Source organism: Bombus pyrosoma, linkage group LG7 (genome assembly GCF_014825855.1).
Source record: "Bombus pyrosoma isolate SC7728 linkage group LG7, ASM1482585v1, whole genome shotgun sequence".
Lineage (NCBI taxonomy): Eukaryota > Metazoa > Arthropoda > Insecta > Hymenoptera > Apidae > Bombus > Bombus pyrosoma.
Window position 1 is genome coordinate 4355471 of NC_057776.1, and position 20248 is coordinate 4375718.

Sequence of the window (20248 nt, forward strand, 5' to 3'; positions counted from 1 at the left end):
GCCATTGCCGGATGAATTTATACGGGATAATCCAGTGCTCGTTTCCGCTTCAACCACTTATGAATTATGTCTTCTCAGAAAGTAATACGTATTTGGCTCTTTTTGGAGGTGTATAGGTAGATTAGAAGTGGATGGTTGTGTTTGGTGAGTAGAACGACTGGTTTCGATTGCTCAATATAGTCTTGTAGATTGTTGAATATGTATTATAGACACTTGTTTTAGGATAAATCCAAATATTATTAATTACGTATCGTATAATTTGGAAATTGGATACGTTTTTTTATTAGTACTAATACTCTAAATTAATGATGTGATTCGTAGAAGGCAAGATTAGGATCAGATCTAGAATCTATTATTATATCAGAACTGTAGCAATAAATCAATATAACGTAAACCTCATTATTATTACTTAATATTGCTTGCAAGCAAGAATTTCTGCTATGTAATAATTCCAAGATTAAACATTATAACCTCAAAATTAAAAAAGACAAAACTACATATATTTCAGATAGCAGTAGATATAAGACAAGCATGCCACTTCACACGAAGGTTCTAAGTGCCATACAAAGAGAAAGAAACCATCGTAGAAAGTAATTCCCCTCGAGGAAATTCGACTATTGACCCCGAAACACTCGAGTGGCCTTTAGCCGGCAGGAAGTCTAACGGAATCGCGATCCCTAAAGCGAATCGAACGGAAGGTACACAGGCGCAAGATGGATTCGCAGCACGATTTTAATATTACCACTTATCTCGAATTCCTTGTTACACGGGAGTAGCATTTTCTGGTATCTCGAATACATACTTGTTTCGTTGGCTCGGGATTCACGGTAATCCTTATGGTCTCTTCTGTAACCACCTACTCACGGAAAAGGATGCCATTGACAGAGTGTATAGAGAGTGTAGAAGCGTGATTTGCTGTGCAGACACGCGTGGTTGCTCGTAATCAGCTGCAACATTGTATGATGATCAGCCAACGGGTGTTTGTATTGCGATAGTTTCCGGGTCCTCCCTTCATGAGTTCTATTCTTTCACAATTGAGGGCGCGACAGTTTTACTGTTCGTTTTCATTGACAAAATTTTCTTGCTTGCTGATATAGACTAATAATTAATTAATTGTAATTATTGAATTGTAAGAAGTGAAGTGAGAGTGAAGAAAGTGAAATTCATAGAATTTTCAGGTTTAATCAAATAAATTTTCAATTTCATTGTAAACTATTAATTAAGAAATTAGAAGTCGATTAGTAAATATGTCTAGGGTCTAATGTGACGAAAGAATAAGTGAAGTAGAATTTCAAAATCTAATAAGAAATCAATGATGAGTGTTATTTCCAATTTCATCAATTCAATTAAATCATTTATCGAACTCATTGGTATAGACTCCTACCTTATTTAGTGTCAATTTTGTGGAATATAACCTCTAATTTGTAAAATTTGCATATGTTATTTCATTTGTTTTATTACCAAACTTGCTGTTATTATACATTGTTAGTACCTTACCTTGTAAAGTTTCATTAATAATATTAGCTTGATTATTAGCTTGAATAATATTAGATTGATTAATATCAGTTGAGCGACAGCGAATAAAAAGAAAAGGAAATAGAATCTTAACACCATATCGATAATCTCAATTTTCTTCAATTTCCCAAGACTTCTCCTGATTTCTTCATCAATAACTCTTCGAATGGTTCTGCCCATAATATTTAGCCTTTCCCCCGGCCATAAATTAACCATAAACCGATTCAGTTAAATTGAATCAAGTTATGGATAGACGGTGATAGACGTTCGGTATCGTTTGCGTCGCATGCCTCTTCTTCCATCAACTCAGTGTTATACCAAGATCATAACGTCCTTTATTTCGCGCAATTCGTCTATTCTTATTTGCTTTAGGTGAAATACAGGAAATTCAAAGTAGGAGAGAGAGGGAGGGGGCAGAGTGAAACGGATAGATACAGAGGCTGAACAAAACAACGTGAATGGTTAGGGGTCGATAATACAGGGAAATGTAAATCGCAATATGCTAATGCAAGCAACGAGAACGTTTGTCAAACCGAGCGTTAAGATCCCAGGCCAGGACTCCTTGTTTCACGCGTGAACGAGCCTTAACCCGCCGCAAAACCAACGCCTGAACCAACACTGACTGTTTTCGCGCACCACCGTGCTGTCTATACCGATGAGTGGGTCCTAGCGGGGAGAGGGTGGACATGATGGTACATGAGGAAATATGGAATCTCCAATTTATACAAGTTATTAGTATTATTATTACTGTTTTGGTTACCAGTGATGTCAGTGAGATTTTTGAATTGAATTAAAAAATAGAAGTAAAGGTTAGTAATATTATTTACATTTAATATGTATTTATAATTACTGATGGGAAATTGACGTATAAAATGGTAGTCCTTGAATTTATGAATTGTTATCGTTATTTTTATTTTTTTCAAGTAATATTAGTTACCAGAGATTTTGAAAGAGAGCTTAGAATGCAAAATAATAGTAGATTAATAGCAGTAGTAGTAGTAGTAGATTTTTGATATTATCTATATTTACAAAACTTCTAGTCACTAATATAAAATAGTAATCATCTTAGGTTTGTGCAACTGTGAACAAAATTGTTTTCGTAGTCTTAAACAGCAAAGTAATTTTCCAGTAACTGAATATAAAATAACTTTTCGCAACCTATATTTCTGTTAATGATAAAATTTATTTATGTGATTGATCGTGACAGAAGACTACTAGAAATTGGTTAGAATATAAATTTAAATAAGCTAAGGGAAAAATTGTATAAAATTTAAAAAGGAAATATGAAATACTTCATATTGTTCCCTTCATCACTGAATTTGTGATTTAGTAGAATATGATTTCCCATTGCTGTTTATCACGATTCATTGGTGTCATTTAGCTGGTGGAATTGTTTGACTGAGTTGAGAGAGGGGAGGGGGGTGGAAGGTGGAGAAAATGGTATTGATATGTAGTTATATTGGCAGGTTTTCGTGCTGTTGTCCCAGATAGTTTTAATTTAGGTTGTACGATGAGGGATAGAGATAGGCAGGCTTTTAAGAAATGAAAAATCCGGCCAGGGGCGGGACAGTAGGAAGGTACGGTGAAGAAAATGAAGCGTGTAGTGAATGCTTTTGTTCTTTGGCCGCCTTTGAAATGAAATCACTGATTTAAAATGTTGCTGACTACGAATCTTTTTGTTTCATCGAGCATTGAGATATTCTTGCCTTCTTGCACAGATCTATTTATTTTGTTACTTAAAAAAAAACATTTAGTATAAAAAATTAAATAATCTACTAACGTTCTTACATATTAAAAATAAATCTATTAAGGAATTTTAAAGAATCCTATCTTCTAATAAATTAATGGAAAGTCTAGTGATTTTATTTGTTACCTCGAGATTTACTAAAATTATTTTCGCTATAATATATATTTCCCTATTGTAGTTGTAGCATTATAATAATAATTACTTAAAACTTTGTCAAGAGATATTCCAGTAAAAATACCTTTTCATTAAACGCACCATACTTAATTTTTACTATCAATAATCTCCTCGAACTCAATTAAATACTCTCCATCACAAAACAAACTCCTACAATAACAAGCATCAGAATTATTCCAACTTCGATGGAACAATATCCACAATATTTATGTAGTTCCACAAACAAGCCCATATGAATGTCGAAAAAGAGTGAAGTTCATTGTTTCAACTGGTCATCATCATTCCACCGTGTTGAATATCACGTTACACAACGTGTTTGCCAATCACGCACGCGGATATATTTAATCTGGCCGGGTTTCATGTTTGCGTAGCCACTCCATGATCGCTAGGAACATGTAATTAAATTATCCATCGTTGTTTATTTCCACTGTTTTCTGAGAAAACAAGCACGCGCTGATTTCGCCGCTGTTGACGATAAACGAGTCGTCAGTGATGTTACAACAGGTCTGTGCATTCATTTAATGCGCGTATTGGGGCTTTCCCCACTCAATCTCCGTTGTTATAACATGTTAGCTATATGCATCATGTCTTGATGCATCAAAATGCTACATAACCTATGAAGAATATGTCCCTTCTATATTGGTATTGATATCTTAGCTCGTTTTCAATTTTAAGTCAATCTGTTTGGTCGGTAAGGCTTGGTCAGCGCTGCTAGAACTGATGGAGTATAGCAATCAGATGAAAACACAGTGAGTTGTTGGCTCAGGTTATCGGGCTGTTAAGCAGCGCTCACGCGTGAAACGCGTAGTCGTCAAATTAATACTATATCACTTGGAAATTATAGGCGTTATTTATCATGCTAGATTGCAATTTATTTTAATTGCTAGTCAATATATAACGAATAATAGGTATGTATCACTTGGAAATTGTGGCATTTATTTTATTTATCAAAAAACATATGAGTTATCGAGCTAAGTTGTAATCTATGTTATTTACAAGTCAATACACAATGAATAATGAGTATCTTTTCACTGCGACACTCAATTTAATACTAGAACTGCCGCTGACAAGTTAGGTATCAATCCTTTCATTGACGTTTCCTCTGGATTGATTCATAATCAATAAGTTACTTTCAAAATCTTTTGGGATTCAAATTCATTTAAAACCTCAGACTACGTTGTCATATTTCTATTAAATTAAGATATAACGTTGAAGTATATTCATCGAAAAAATGAAATACTAAATAAAATAACAAAATAAATAAATAAATAAAAATAACTAAATGTGATTATGTCAAACTTTACCATAATAGTAAACATGATAACTTTCATTATCACGTGAAAACATATTAATGTCACTCGCTCAGGCGCATGCGCATTGCGCGCATACGGGATCCACCGTCGATTCAAGGAATTTTGTTCCATGGTAAACGCCGGAGGAGACCGGTAGTACTCTACTTGATATCCCAGGGGCACGGGGGCGTGCACCTTTAGACGCACCACATCCGCGTAGACGGTGTTCTCTCTCTGGCGTGCACCGCACCGCAGAACGGTGCAAAAAGGGAGGGAACAATGGGGATCCCATGGGAATGTATCCGCCGGTGCATCCCCTAATTAAGATTGGCCTTGTTTTAAGCAACCCGGTAAATGATTCGCCGATCCCCTCGAGAAGAGCCGATACATCGGTTCGCCTACCAACTACATACGATCGACGAGTATACAGAAGAGTTGGTGACGTAATCGACTATTCTTTTTCTTCTTGCACTTTTCCCCACTCTTTCACCATCAACCCCTACTCCCTCCCCCTAACCTATCCGTTTTGTTGTGTAATCTTTCTGGAACGTTAAATTCTTGAAAGCACCGGTTGAAAGCCGGATTATTCCCTTCTCCGCTTCACCATCGTCTCTCTTATATTCTGGCTCTTTCTCCACAGTTTTCTTCTTCCTCCCCTTTCTTTTTTCACTCTATCGACCTCTGGTCTCGTTACGCGGGAAACGTTTTTAACCGTTCGACCGCGACAATGGGAACGACAGAGGATCACGTGTCGTTATGGTTTATGGCAGTGGTGCTTAACCTGTCATCCGCGAAGCATCTTCGGGCTACTGTGAGTTCCTCACACGCAGAAGTAGTCATTTTTCGAATAAGGGATAATTATCTGCGTTTTTATTTATTTATAATTAGACTATGGATTTTTATGCATTTATGAGATACTTGACGGTACAAAGATGCGCACAGCGTATATAATATGTAAAAGTATATAAAATATTTAAGGTAGAATATTTATTATGATATTTAAACATGAAACATTTGTATCTATGTTCCATTCCTTTAGTTATGCTCATAAAGATATAAAAATGCATAAAATCTCCAGTCTATTTATAATAAATCACTTCTCCCCAAATTTGAAACTTGTTGATGAGCAGTTGATGAATGTTTGAGATATACACGTTTGAGGCGCATTACGGATCTAAGTGTTGATTTTAGTCTTGGGGATCCGCGACAACGAAAAATTATTTAAAGATCCGTGGTACACAAAAGATTAAGAACCGCTGGTTTATGCCGTAGAAAAGACGTGTAGGAAGTTGAAAGACGAGAGACAGGGGAAATGTTCGTGGAATGAGGGAATGTAACGAGTAACGCTGGTGAGAGGTTATCGATTATCGAGCGCAACTTACGATTCGTTAGGCTCGCGTGTGCTGTCTTAAGGAGGAGTGGGGAGGATTTAGCGAAGAAGCACCGTGCTCGTGAAGTGGGAGGAGATGTGTTGCGTTCCGTGTGGATCTAATAAACGCGAGCAAATTGGTAGCTGATGGGGCATAGCAAAGAGGGATGGCCAAGTGTTTAATTTCTGAAGCAATGGAATTCTTTGCGCTGCGATTTCTTTTTGGGGCTTTCAACGCGTTGATTTCTCAAACATGTATCGTGTATCACATTGTACTTTTCACAGCAGGCAACGTATTAAAGGCTATTAGATTATTATAGAAATTATTATATTATAGGCTTATTATAGAAATTAGAACACGGTACAATGTGTCGATTATGTATGAACGTATTAACGTATTTATTGTGCAATTTTGTATATATACATTTACTTGGAAAAATTTTCACATAACATACATAAAGGCAATATTAGTCTGTTCCAAGATGAATGAACGTCGATGATCTTGACTTCTAGCATGACTCTGAGGAAACATTTTTTTCATCATCAATAAATATTTCCGACATGTCTTGGAACTATATAACCTTCTCCTAGTCGTTCTTTTTATCTTCAACAGCAATAAAGGTAATTTAGATATTCGATTTGAGCGAGACGTGCTTTATATTTAATGCAAGATTTTATCTAACGTAAAAAGGTAGCCGTTGTAAAAAGACAAATATTATGGGAAAGATAGGAGAGGGTACCGAATGCAATATCTATAACTCTCTCGGCCTACTCTTTCGCGGTTAATCTTATGCGGAGCTACTGCGCGCGTTCCGTTTAAAAGCTTTAATCTTGTTAGCGCTAATTCCTCCGCCTATATCTTGTTAGATTCTGCGTGCTCAAGCTATCAAGCTGACTTGTTTTCCTTCTGAAAGAAAATTAGCTGACCGGAAATCGAATGACGAGCCCGCGATATCCGGTATATTTTACCCGCTGAAACACGTTGAAGTCACTCGCTCTGTGTGTGAAATTCCTCGTAACTCACCTTCTCATCCTTATACATACATATGTACATACGTAGAACGATTTTTGAATGTTACCTTTGCAAATTTGAATTTCATGGACCGATATCGTACGTTTGATTTTGTTCAATCATTTTGCAATTGCAAATTTCCTGTAGCAGTTTATTTTTTTAATTTCCAGCACAAAAATTGGAATTAAAAAGACAGAAATGTAGAAATTAAAATTAAGAATTCAATACATTTTCAGTTCGAGAGATTTGTTCGATCATTTTGCAATTGCAAATTTCCTGTAGCAATTTATTTTTTTAATTTCCAGCACAAAAATTGGAATTAAAAAGACAGAAAAGTAGAAATTAAAATTAAGAATTCAATACATTCTCTGTTCGATAGATTTGTTCGATCATTTTGCAATTGCAAATTTCCTGTAGCAGTTTATTTTTTTAATTTCCAGCACAAAAATTGAAATTAAAAAGNGCAGAAAAGTAGAAATTAAAATTGAGAATTCAATACATTCTCTGTTCGATAGATTTGTTCGATCATTTTGCAATTGCAAATTTCCTGTAGCAGTTTATTTTTTTAATTTCCAGCACAAAAATTGAAATTAAAAAGACAGGAAAGTAGAAATTAAAATTAAGAATTCAATACATTCTCTGTTCGAGAGATTTGTTCGATCATTTCGCAATTGCAAATTTCCTGTAGCAGTTTATTTTTTTAATTTCCAGCACAAAAATTGGAATTAAAAAGACAGAAAAGTAGAAATTAAAATTAAGAATTCAATACATCCTCTGTTCGATAGAAAGATTATAATTAATTTTCATTTTCAAGGAAATAATCTAAATCGTTCTACAATTTCAAGGTAATATAGTTTTTTACTAAAGGTTATCGCGACGAAAGGTGAAAAATGATGAAATGGAATTTTCATGGAAAAGGTACGAGGGAAGCAGGACAAGAGTTAAACGATAAGCTGCTCATATCCATGGTTAGGTGAGATAAGTTTTATGACGTCCCCATTATTTCGAGAACCCTTTCCGTCGAAACATTGTAAGCAGACCCTCGGGACACCTATTCGGTGATAATTTTTATTGTCTCGAATGATTTATGTGCAACCCATTAGAGTACACGCTCTAGAAGCTTAACCTATCGATAGCTCTAGGTTTGGTTGAAGAGAATAGAAGAATTCTTGTTCTATTCTTCTTTCTCTTCTTCCCCCCCCCCTTATTCTTTTTCTTCTTTTCCCTTTTCTATTAGGTTGTCCGAAAAGTGTCTTTCTTTTACAGACACGTCTTTATACAAACATGAAAGCTAATCTGTCGAATGTTGTGATCTTGATAGAACAAAATAGATCATACGTAATTCGACAAAGTAATATAAAACGGAAAATATTGCGCATCCATTATTTCCTTATAAAACGAAAGAAACTTTTCGGACGACCTAATATTTTGGCTATCAGGAATGTATCATCTTTCTTGTAATTTCTTGCAGGTATTAATATATATAATACAGGAAATTAATACATATTAGAGATAAATTATAAATATTCATACAATTTTATACTTCTCTGGATACAATTAAAGAAGTGAAATCTAGATAGGAATTTCTTTCACCCTTTATATATTATAATAAATACTGAATTTTACATATATGCTGTACTTTTACATATTGCATATATCCTGTACATTTTTACATATTTAATTTGCATATTTAAATACATAAACCTGAGTTATTTAATACTTAAATATATAAGTCCTCAGTTTAACAATGAATATGTCTTTCAATCTTTAAGAATCCAAACAATAATTCTAAAAATAATATTGATGAGCTCTTAAGGGATGAAAATTGTTATCACAAATTATTATTACACATTATATTACATATATTATATAACAATTCCTAAAATAATATTCTTTAAGAACCATTATCTCACGTACTAATGAACAATATATTAATAAAAAATCAAAAGAATTTTTTCAGTGGATAATAATTAGCCACTGTGTATAATTATGCATACATATATGCGTGTATATATGTGTTTTAACAAATACTATAGGAGAGCCGCTGTTCCTCTCACAACCGAAACTTTACCTCGTCCTAATTAGTATCGATTACCGAACATCCCCCTTTTCTCTGCCAGCATTATACTTATGCAACGTTCCTCGTTCGTATCTCATTCTATCCAAAGTGGCCCCCTCGTGACTTTCACGGTGAAAAAAGGGGATGACCCCCGGGCCAAAACTCTGCCCGAAGGGTGGTCATTAGATTGCGGCGGGAACATCGAGGTGAAGTTTCCTCTCGTTGAATGTGCACGAGCACCGTGCTCTATGTTCATAGAGGAATCACGATCCGTGTCTTTCCTTCCGGCTAATTAATCCTGATCGACGATGACACGTACAGTAGGAGATGGAATGAAATGATTGGGGGACGAAGCATTCAGAAAGTCGCGAAAGTTCCTGGATCTATTACGTCTAGACGTTTTATAGAAGAATTAAATATGAAAGTAGAAGTTGTGCAGGAATTTTTCAGTTTGTCTTAATGGAAGATTCGTTAAAAATATCTATTGATTAAGAAATCCTATATTGCTTTCAATTCTGTCCGAAAGTTTCATTTAAAATAAAAATACCAGATTTATTTCAAGATCCCCGGAAGTCTTCTTCAAAAATTATATTTAAATATTTGAACAATCTTGAAAATACAGCCCAAGATCTTGATAAGAAAAGATTCTATATTTATTCTATTCAAAGCTTTCTGTGAACGCTTCTAAAGCATCGCTTAATAAAAATGTATCATTTGTTACGCTCAAAAATGCTCATTTGTCTGGATTGTTTTAAACAGCCCACCTGATCGTTAACGATAAAAAATTTCACCCGTCTAGTTTACCTAGTTTAAGAAATTAACAAGGAGCAAATAACAGAAAGTAAAGAAAAACCATATTTCTCCTAATTCTTCCACAAATCTTTTTTAAAAATTCTTTAAATATTTAAGCTTAAAACATTAATTAAAAATCTCCTATATTCGAATTCTAAAATTTTATTTGAATATTCTTAAAACATACGATCCAAGACATTGAAGAACAAGGGATTTTGTATTCTAATTTCACCCAAAAATTTTCATTGGAGATTCTTGAAACACTACATCACGTACTAAAACCAACTTATATCCGAATTTCTATAAATACAAAATTGCATAATCCTGTGTAGTACTTGTTGTACACCATCAATAAAACGGCCAAAAGACACGCGGAAGCGTTGCCAAGCGCATTCCACACGCGATTCACCAGATGCCACGAGAAATCTCAGAGGGCGATAAGGATAGTTTCGGTTTGAGGAAATGCAGATCAGAATTGTCGTTAGCCAAATAGAGCGGGCAAACGTAGAACCGTGGCACGGTCGTAAAACTGTAAGAGCCGTCCATGAGTATTTATCTACGTTCCTTTCTGTGGGTTCGTAAACGGAACCACGGCAGCGAATCTTAGCCAGACAACCTGACGAACGGTCGACTTTTCGTCTGGTATCGTCGGTTTACGACCGCGTCGACGATAGATGTTGTCTGATCATCGTCGGTAGCGGTTCCAGTTCTCTTTGCGATGTCTTTTCGAAACTCTTCTTCGTGTTTCCTGCTCCTTCTGCTTGAAACGGATCCGATTACAGTTTTTCCGTCTAGCAGTAACAGCCTATCGAAGAGTGAGGTTGTTGTCTCTTTGAAGATGAAGTAGACGAGGTTGTTCGTCAGCGACGAGTGAAGGAGAGGGTTGTATAGGTATGGCGAGAGGAAGCTGGGTTAGGTTATCGAACTGGTTCGAGTGGTGTAGAGTGTTTCTTCGTGTAGGAATGGTTTCTAGAAGGCTGATTTTCTCGGAATTTTTAGAATAGGATTTTTAACCCCTCTATAGACTTACGCTTGGAAGTTTGGTGCGTTCTTCGCTTCTTAGACGAAACTGAGATTTTTGTAGATTTTGCTGGAAAATAAGAATATTATAATTGTAGCTTCTATTTTTGATGAAATACGAATTTGGAATGGATGTTATTAGTTTCATTATTTCTTAAGTAGTATCTGGATTTTCTAGAAATTTTCTAGAAAGAGTTTTGAACAAAGCTAGTTGAAGTTTGAATTTCTTGCCAGGTGCACTGATGTCTTTAAGAATCTTCAACGGAATTAAATATTTCTTTGATAAAAAAAGAATTGATTAATATTTTAAGAATTTGAAAAAAGGAATTCCCAACTAGGATGTCTAAAAGATATAGTAAAAAAGATGTGTAAACACAAAACAAAAGTTGTCAATGAAAATATTAAAAGCGTAAAATAAAAATTAAAATACCAAGTAGAACAGCTAATCTAAAACTTTTCTTTCATCACGCCATGCTAAAAATATTACATTCCCTATACTATACAATTTACGTTATATACATACACATCCAAACGTACGTACAAAAGTATATAAAACCATCCACATAGAACCGATAATATCCGGTAGCTTACCGGTTAATGCTACGACAGAACGATGTATGTATTGTGGTCTTTTCGGCTGGATTTATCCTCCATTATAACGTCGGCGTGGAGTGTGTGTTCTCGACATAAATGGGCCCTATCGCTGTCACGTGGACAAAGCACGGGTCGACGTGCCCGTGACGGCAACGCGATACCTCCACCTAACAATAATCATAATAATCATAATCATAATCATAATCATAATAATCGGAATCATAATCGTGGCGCGGCTAAGGGTTTGCCGCCGCCGCCGATGATAAAGGCAAAACGCGGCATATACTCTCTGTACGAACAGAGAAAGATAGAAAGAGAGAAGAAAGATGTGAAAAGGGTGAGTATAGTAGTGGTGGGACCTAGTGTACGTTCACGCGGCTTCCTCCTTCCTTTCCTCTTCCATAGGCTTGCTTCCCTTTACCTCCTCCCCTTTGAATGGGGAGCAGCCCTCCCGCGCCCCCGGATACATCATCGGATCTGAATATGGATTTCTTTCTTTCCGACCGCCGCTTTGTCGAATTATTATTCTCCCTCCTCCTATATGTACTTACCTTAACCCCACCTCCACCCTTTCTTTGTACTCTGGGTGAATCACCTAATCTTGTGCACCTGAACAATTGATAATTTAGATTAGGTTGAGATTGGTTACTTCATTTACAATTAGACTGCGAATTTTTATACAGTTTTATGTTTTTATGAACAGGATTAAAGAAATGAAACTTACATAGAAATTTGTTTCATCCAATAAAAATTATAAAGAATACTTTGGACAGAGCATTGGATATTTTATTATTTTCCTAGATCATGTACAGTCTGTAGATTTTTGTACTTCTAAATTTAGTATAAAAGTCCGTAGTTTATCTGTAATATACCTATTGGGAAATGGTATTGTAATTAATTGTGTTATAAGATTTATTGTGTGGCTTTTTGAAGAGGTTAGGATGTAAAATATTATTGATGGACGGTAGATGTTATTGTACCTACAGGAAAATTAAATGTGCAAAGATGTACAGAAGATATTCACTGTAAAGTATTTAATGTAATATTCAGAGAGTGAAACAAATCTCCAATTAGCGTTCTCTTCTTTTATTGGGATCAGAAAAGCTTGAGTTTGCCCGAACGTTCATAATTTATTCATAGATAACCTCCATACAACAAATTTATGTTATGATATAGTATATAATATGTGTACTGTACATCTACATATCATCAAAATTGCCATGTTAATCCTCTTCCTAAAATGTAAACTGTATACAATATAGACAAAACTAATAAAGAATGAAAAATGAATGTCAGTATGTATGTATATGGTTCCAATTCAAGCAAATTGCAAGTGCAGATTGCAGTCCATATATATGTTGCATTATAAGTTATAACATAATATAACCAAACTTGTTTATTTTGTCTCATGTACCTCCTTTACACATTTTAGTTTCATCTTTTCCAACATATCCTTACATGGTTTCAATTCAATTGATTCACTCCGTTGATGGCAAAATCAGATTGCACCCTGATTGCAGCTCATACATGTTGCATCTAACCTATCTGTTATTCATACATGTTAATCTGTTTGCCTTGCCCCGTTCATTTTCCAATTATAGTTTCATTCTTTTCCATTACTTTTTTCCTTTGGTCGTTTTTTTATTCTCTAACCATCTCGAATATCCGTAGCTCACTGCGAGACCTTATCCCGAACAGAGTGTGCACTCGACTGTTGCATCCTTTTCTCCATTTGTCTCCTTCCCCACCGCTCGACGCTGGTTATCTAGCGCGACGGTGTCGTTTGCCCATGATTCCATTTCGAACGATTTGTCTGGGTAAACGGAGTTCTCTCGCGGGATCAAGTTTTTGCGGTTTTTTGATCGTCTTCAGCGGCGAACTGCGGTTGGTTGTGCGGAAAGGGATCCTTTTTAAACTTGTGACTTTGTTTCTGTGGAATTCGATTAAACGGAATAAGTGTTCGGTTTTGTCATTGATTTTTGATATCATTATTTGTGACAATAATTGAGTATTTCTGTGAAATTTTAAAATGAGAATACTTAATAAAATTGTATCAAATTGTTATGCTAAATAATATATAATGAAAATTATTTAATGTTTTATAGAGTAATCACAATTCTTTCTGAATCTGAGAATTCGAAAAAAAAAATTCCCTAGACCCTGATCTGATAACTTTTCAAATCTTTTATTTAATATATTGTAAATTCCATGCGTGTACTTATACATTATAATCATAGTTGTACTAGAATTTCTTCTTTAAAATATTAAAATATTAAATTCTAGATCTTTGTTTCAGTATATTTTAAATTCTATGTATCACGCTATGTAAATTACATCGTAATGTACACACTGCATCGTAAATTCGTCCCACGAATTCATTCTAAGAATTCTTTAGATCGAGGATTCTTGCAAAATCTCTATCTACATTTCTACAACCATTTATGTGTATATATATATATATATGTATTTATCTTCCTCCGTCTCTGGTCTATTTAACCTTGACCGCGTTAGTCGATGAACCGTCGATACCTTTTCCCCATAAGAGCCGGCCACCCGAACCATATCGCCAACCGCCTATTGATTGCAATATTGCGCGACTAACACGTATTTAAGGGTAGCCGACCAACAAAATCTTCTATTTAACCATCGGCTTAGCCTTTTCATAAACATCGATACTCCAAATGACTGGGATGATCTTCTCGTCGATGATGCCAATACACTATACGGACATATAGGACACTTCCTTCGTCCCTATGATTTCGGGTTTTATGATCTTTCGTAACATTGTATAACATACAATAGTACTTGGACTTTGGCTCACTCTATTTCAGATCTTGTTAAATAAAAATATTTATATCGATGACAATTATCGATAATTATGGCTACAGATATTTTTCCATTTCTAAAAACTTCAAATATTAAATAGCGTGATTTCGTTGTGGGGGTGGAGGGGTGGTGGGAAGAGGTGAGTGAAAGAGAGCCGTATACGGTGGTCAAACAAATCCGAAATAGGTATGGAAGCTAGTCGAGGAGTTTGGCGCGTAAATAAATAATAAACGCTCCTACGCCGTTGCAGCGGTCAGCCTCGTTAGATGACTCATGTGATTTCCGCGCTAGAGATTGAAATTGCTGGCGGAGGATACGGTAGTGATTAGAAAGAGGTTTCGTGATGATGGTACGTGGTACTGGTTTTTTTGAGAGCATAAATTCTTATAGGGAATTAATATCAGCGGTAGGAAGAGATTCGAGAAATGCTGTGATTGTTTCATTCGAAATGGTGGTAGGAGGAAATTCGAGGAAGTCAAAGGAAGAAATTTTGATTATGATTAACCGACTTAGTATAATTTTTGGTGACTTAAAAGAGAAGGTGAATATTGCTAGCGGATCAAAAGATATGTATTTAGAAAATGTGGTTGCTTAATTTGAAACGAGTTTTTAAACATTCTACTAAGTTAAAATTCGCAAGGAAAGCAGGGAAGTAGAATTGAGAAAAGTAAAATTCAAATATTGACTGAATTTCTCAATAAATAAAATCATACTTCTTTTTATCTACAGTAAAAAATATCATTTTATTTTTTTTTTAGCGGCACATGAGTCAGAGGACGATGCGAACCGAGAGCGACTCATGTTGTTTTGCCTCGGGACATTGACACCGTCTTGACGTACAAAACGTAACGATAAACAAACTCCGGACAAAACAATATCGCCGCTACATGCAACCGTCAACCGAAGTCGAATTTAAACTTTCCGGTACTCCCCAGACCAGTATAAATAAATGAACACGATCTTTAGGACAATTAGTATCGAGCGAACGTAAGCGTTACCTAGCGTACGAGTATCGAACATTCTTATACCGAGTGACTTTGAGCGAACGACAATTGACTCTGTATTCTGTATTATATATTTAAAAATACTTTTAAATACATTTGACGGCACAAGTATCAATTCGTCTCGTTATTGTATAAACCAGCTCGTAAAGTCCACCACATATTCTACTTAATCTAAAAAACAAAAGAGAAAAAGATACGCAGCATTGCAAAAATATCAAAGATATGAATGTAAATATCAGTATGAAAAGTATGAGAGAAAGAGATTAACTTAAATAAGAGATAAATTATCCCAAAGGATTAATAGCAACACTGACTTATCTTCCCTTTAGACCGCATCTGTAATTCCGAGTAGCCAGGCGCTTCGGGAGTAATCGAGTTCGTGGGCAGATTAAAATCTTCTCAAACTCGCATTAAGGAAGCTCGAAGGCGCGTCCGCGCGAGAATTGGTCACTCCCTCGGCGTGTGTCGTACGTGTAGAAGTTGACGCGACGACCCGTTCCCTTAAACGTTGCCCACGGGGTTGCAATCATCGTTCCCGGGCCCGGCCAAGGCCACACCCTCGATTCTCATTAAGATTTACCGCCTAAACGACCGCTACCTATGCTCCGAAGAGGGGCACCTTTGAAAAATAATAGAAAATGACAGGACCACTTCTATTCTTTCTTTTTTTCCCTATATTTCCTGTTTTTTCTTCTTACGACGACGACGTCGCGATTAACGAGAGGCGGAGAAACGTTTCCGAACTTGTAGACTCTTTTTTTTACTTTTATTTACTTTTTTTGTAACAAATCCTCCCTCTGCTGTTATTTAGGATTACATTAGATTGGTATATATAAAGTCTAAAATTTATCTGTATTTTTTACATTTATTTAAATTTGATACTGAAGTAAATACAAAGCTTTCTTGTACAATATTTTATTAACTGATACTATTACATCATAATAATTTATCAACTAATAATATTACACTATAGGTATATTGACAAGTTACAAGCAATAGGTTAGGAATCTCTTTTCTACAGTCGTTTAAAATTTTAAAATAATTTATAATTTTTACAATTCCCTTGAAAAATTTCAATTGTTTATTATCAAACTAGTTACTATTTTGCAAAGATATTGCATTGTTCGTGAATATGTTTGCTGGTAGATACGCCCCTTAAAACGGCGAACTGATCTTTCTCAGCAAAGTTAATTGCAAGCGAAAAGTCAACCAATCGTTCTCCCTACATGTGGTATATATTGAGTATAGGGGTAGGGAAGACACGATATTTTCACGCGTCTGCACCAGAATATAGGTTTTTGCACGCAGGTACTTATTACGAGTGGCCGGCATTAAATAAATTCGATAATTGAGCCGGATGATCGGACATGTTGGATCTCTTTGCGGCCACCCGTAAATTAATGGAGCTTTACGAGGAATTAAATTCGACACGCTTTCTCTGAGATATACCGTGTACACGCCTCTTTGATTCCTTGTACGCTTTCACCCAGGTGCCGTGAACTTTTCGGGAGATGAACGCCGCAGAAAAAAATGCCGCCGGTTCATGTAACAGTTTATCCCTAACCAAACCCTTTGTAGCAAATAAATATACCGCCGTTCATAAGTATAATAGTTAAATACTTGATAGGACATTTATGGAGAAATATAAACTTGGAAAATCGTATTGGGAAATTATTAAAATACTTCTTTCGATATAAATTCGGATCAAAAGGTCAAAAGCTTTAGGTCATTATAGTGAATTTGTATACATGATTACTGATATAAATTTGTATTGAAGTACTCTTTCAATAATGAACTGAAGTAATATATTTTTTAACGAAATGTAATGTTTAAAGTCACTGCTATAAATTTGAGGTTATGAAATATATTATATCGAAATGTTTTCCTCGCAATGAACCGAAATACATGCATTCAATTTATTTTGGCAAAAAAATATTCAATACTAATATGGAAATCAAAAAATTTCATTTACGTTGAAAACAATTAATAACTTTTACTAGCAAGATTCTTGAAGATTCATGTGATTCATGTGATAGGAAAGTTAAGTCTTCTTGTCTCATGTTACGGCGTAGACAATCCCTGTTGTCGGTTCTTGCGGATCCTCTTATATTGTCGGGCATCGGTTACCCTTAGCTGTTGCCCTTCGTCCTTTTCCCCTCTATAATTTTCACTCGAATACCTGCTCTAATTATAGGTGGTTCGTCACGGCGAGAGTTCCTTTGTGGGTAGCCTCGGTACGAGCGAGGCTACCGAGTAGCTGTCCTCTATGCTTCGTGAAAATACAGGGTGGGCAAGTAATATATGACATGAGAGTGGGGAGAAGGAAATTCCGTGATTCGAGAATGATAAGGGAACAATATTAATCTATATAGATATACTAGATTTTTTAAATGATTTATTTTACTAATTTTACTTGAAGCTTGCATTGACTGTCTGAATTAATTTTCTGTAAATGCAAAAAAGTATATGAAACCCGTTACATTAACATACGTTGATAATTCTAACATTAACTTTATTAAATCTGTAACTCATCCTCACATCTCGTCTTCCATTCCAACTAATATAAATATTTTCTATCTACAACTAATACAATAATTTTGATTAAGATCTTATGACAATTATCATCTATTTGATAGTCCTAATATTAAACTTACTAAATCTGTACCTAATCCTATAACCTAACCCTAATCTAACCTCAAATTCCATCTTCTGTTTTAACTTACATAAATATCTTCATGAACCTATATGTATAATAAACTAGTTAGCATTTTATTCGATTTTTATATCAAGCAATTTGGTAGTTTTAATATTACGTTTATGAAACTTGAACCTAATCTCGCTTCTGATCAATTCCAACTTACATAAGTATTTCCGTAAATCTATCACTATAAGTTGGTTGAGATTTCATAAGAAAGTTCACGTAAGAAATAGAAGGATAATAACAATAATGGTTGCTGCTTCCGGGATTGTTTCAGGTATCTGGGTGTTGAGCCACGGCTGAATAGCGGATCAAGTTCTGGAAGCGGTGGCGATGGTCAAGCGCAGATCGTTGGCGCGGGTGTGATCGGCCCGGCAAGCGCCGAAAAGAACTGCAAGAGTGTGCACCTGACCGCGAAGCAGCAGGCGATATGCTCCCGCTCGCCGCCAGTCTTGCAGGTATTTACCTCACGGCAGGGGCAACCTCTCTCCTTCACCGTTCGGATTAATGGCCGGGGAAGCACGCGGCTAATTCGATTCGCCGGCCCTCCGCGCGGCCTGTTGGCCGAACGTTTACGACATTGTCCGCACGATCTTTACACTTTGTCGATTTTTCAAAGGAGGACCGATGAGAAATCAATATTCCATTTTTCCCCATACTTATCTCATTTTTATCTTTTTTTAAATGTTCTTTTTTTTAGGTTAGTTCCTTAATTGATCAAACATTTTTGATATTGTTCGTACAATCTTTACACATTTCTTTATCAATTTTCCAGCGGAGAATCAATGAGAAATCTGGCTTTTGATCGTTTTTCGTCCTTTCTTTTTCAATTTCATTTTTTTGCGTAGGTCAGACTTTTATTAGCCAAGCATTTGTGATATTGGCCGTATGATCTTTACGCTCTGCGGATTTTTCAACAGAGAACTAGTGAAAAATCAATTTTAAATTCTTTTCTTCTTTTTTCCTTAAAAGTGGAGCTATTGGCAGTTATAGTGTAAAACTTATACCAAAGAAACTAAAATGGAAGGGATCTACATGAAAAAGTTAAAGTTTAGATAATGTTGCCATAAGTGAATCAGTGACAGAGTGAGCATTTTGCTGCACATATTTTTCGTTTCAATAAATTTTTCTTTACATTATCTAACGTCAATTAGGTAAACATTTTCGATATAATAGCGTATAAGGATGAATTTTTCAAAGATTTCTTTACTTTCCAAAATTGATTACCCGAGAGATACAAAAGCCATAAGTGTTCAGTAATAATAACAGTTTCACTGCATTACCGCCATCGAATTTCGTCGTTAATGTGAACCGAAAGTACAATTTTGTGAGAAACCTAAATACACGTGTGAAGCATTCAATTTTCGAAGATCGAAAAATCAAAAACGAAAAAATGTACAGCATCGTTAAGGGGCGAATAGTGTAATTTCGCATTGAACCGTGTCATTAAATATGCATACGTAAAAGGGAGGTCATGGACAATTAAATGTTACAGGGACGTTCAACTTTTTCCTCAGACGCTTTCTATTTCAATTTCTATGATGATAGCTATTCCATACATTTATTCTCTCGAATTCTTTTATTATATTCTGTTATTATATTATTTTTTCTATCAACTCTTCATCTTCTAACATATTTAAATTAAACTTTTTTTAGATGAAGAAATAATAAATAAATATGATAATAAATAATAATAATAATAATACAATAATTTATTGTATATCAGATTTTACGTTTATTAGAAAGAGCTTCCTTAGCACACCGGATTAGTTTCCTTAATATACATTTTCTTATTTTAAGAATAATTATTCTAGCATTTCTTCACAACTATTTCTTATAGCATACATTAGACACAACTGTAGTATACATAATAATAATACAACATAATATAATAACGTTTAATTGTGCTTGTAAAGAAATATAATATACATAATATAACATAACATAACATATAACACAATACTCACTTAAAACAAAATACAGAAAGATATAAACACACGCATCAAAAGAAATGAAAACAAAATGTAAAGAGATATAGATTAGAGGAATATAGATAGAAGAAATAAAATTTAGAAAGGTATAAACACACACGTAGATACATATGTTTCAAGTTCTACAGTGATGTAGAGGGATAAAAAAATGATCC

General features: G+C 35.1%; 1 protein-coding gene and 1 long non-coding RNA gene across 5 annotated transcripts in view; one reads left to right on the forward strand and one right to left on the reverse strand.

Moving 5' to 3' along the window:
* The window catches only part of LOC122569361 (protein Wnt-1-like), a 75044-nt gene that overhangs the window by 39065 nt on the left and 15731 nt on the right, over positions 1-20248 (forward strand). The window contains exon 2 of the mRNA XM_043730289.1: positions 18380-18560. Coding sequence (XP_043586224.1) covers positions 18380-18560 — 181 coding nt within the window. The remainder of the gene's footprint in view (positions 1-18379; positions 18561-20248) is intronic.
* Positions 8713-13275, reverse strand: LOC122569365. Of its 4 annotated transcripts, none has more exons than XR_006317424.1 (6): positions 12989-13275; positions 12559-12809; positions 12299-12446; positions 11934-12183; positions 11572-11741; positions 8714-11050 (listed from the first exon to the last, which is right to left on the reverse strand). It is a non-coding gene; the product is annotated as an uncharacterized LOC122569365 (long non-coding RNA). The 4 variants fall into 4 exon arrangements; XR_006317425.1 differs by having other exon boundaries at positions 8715-11050; positions 12126-12183; XR_006317426.1 differs by having other exon boundaries at positions 8713-11050; positions 11572-12183; positions 12559-12821.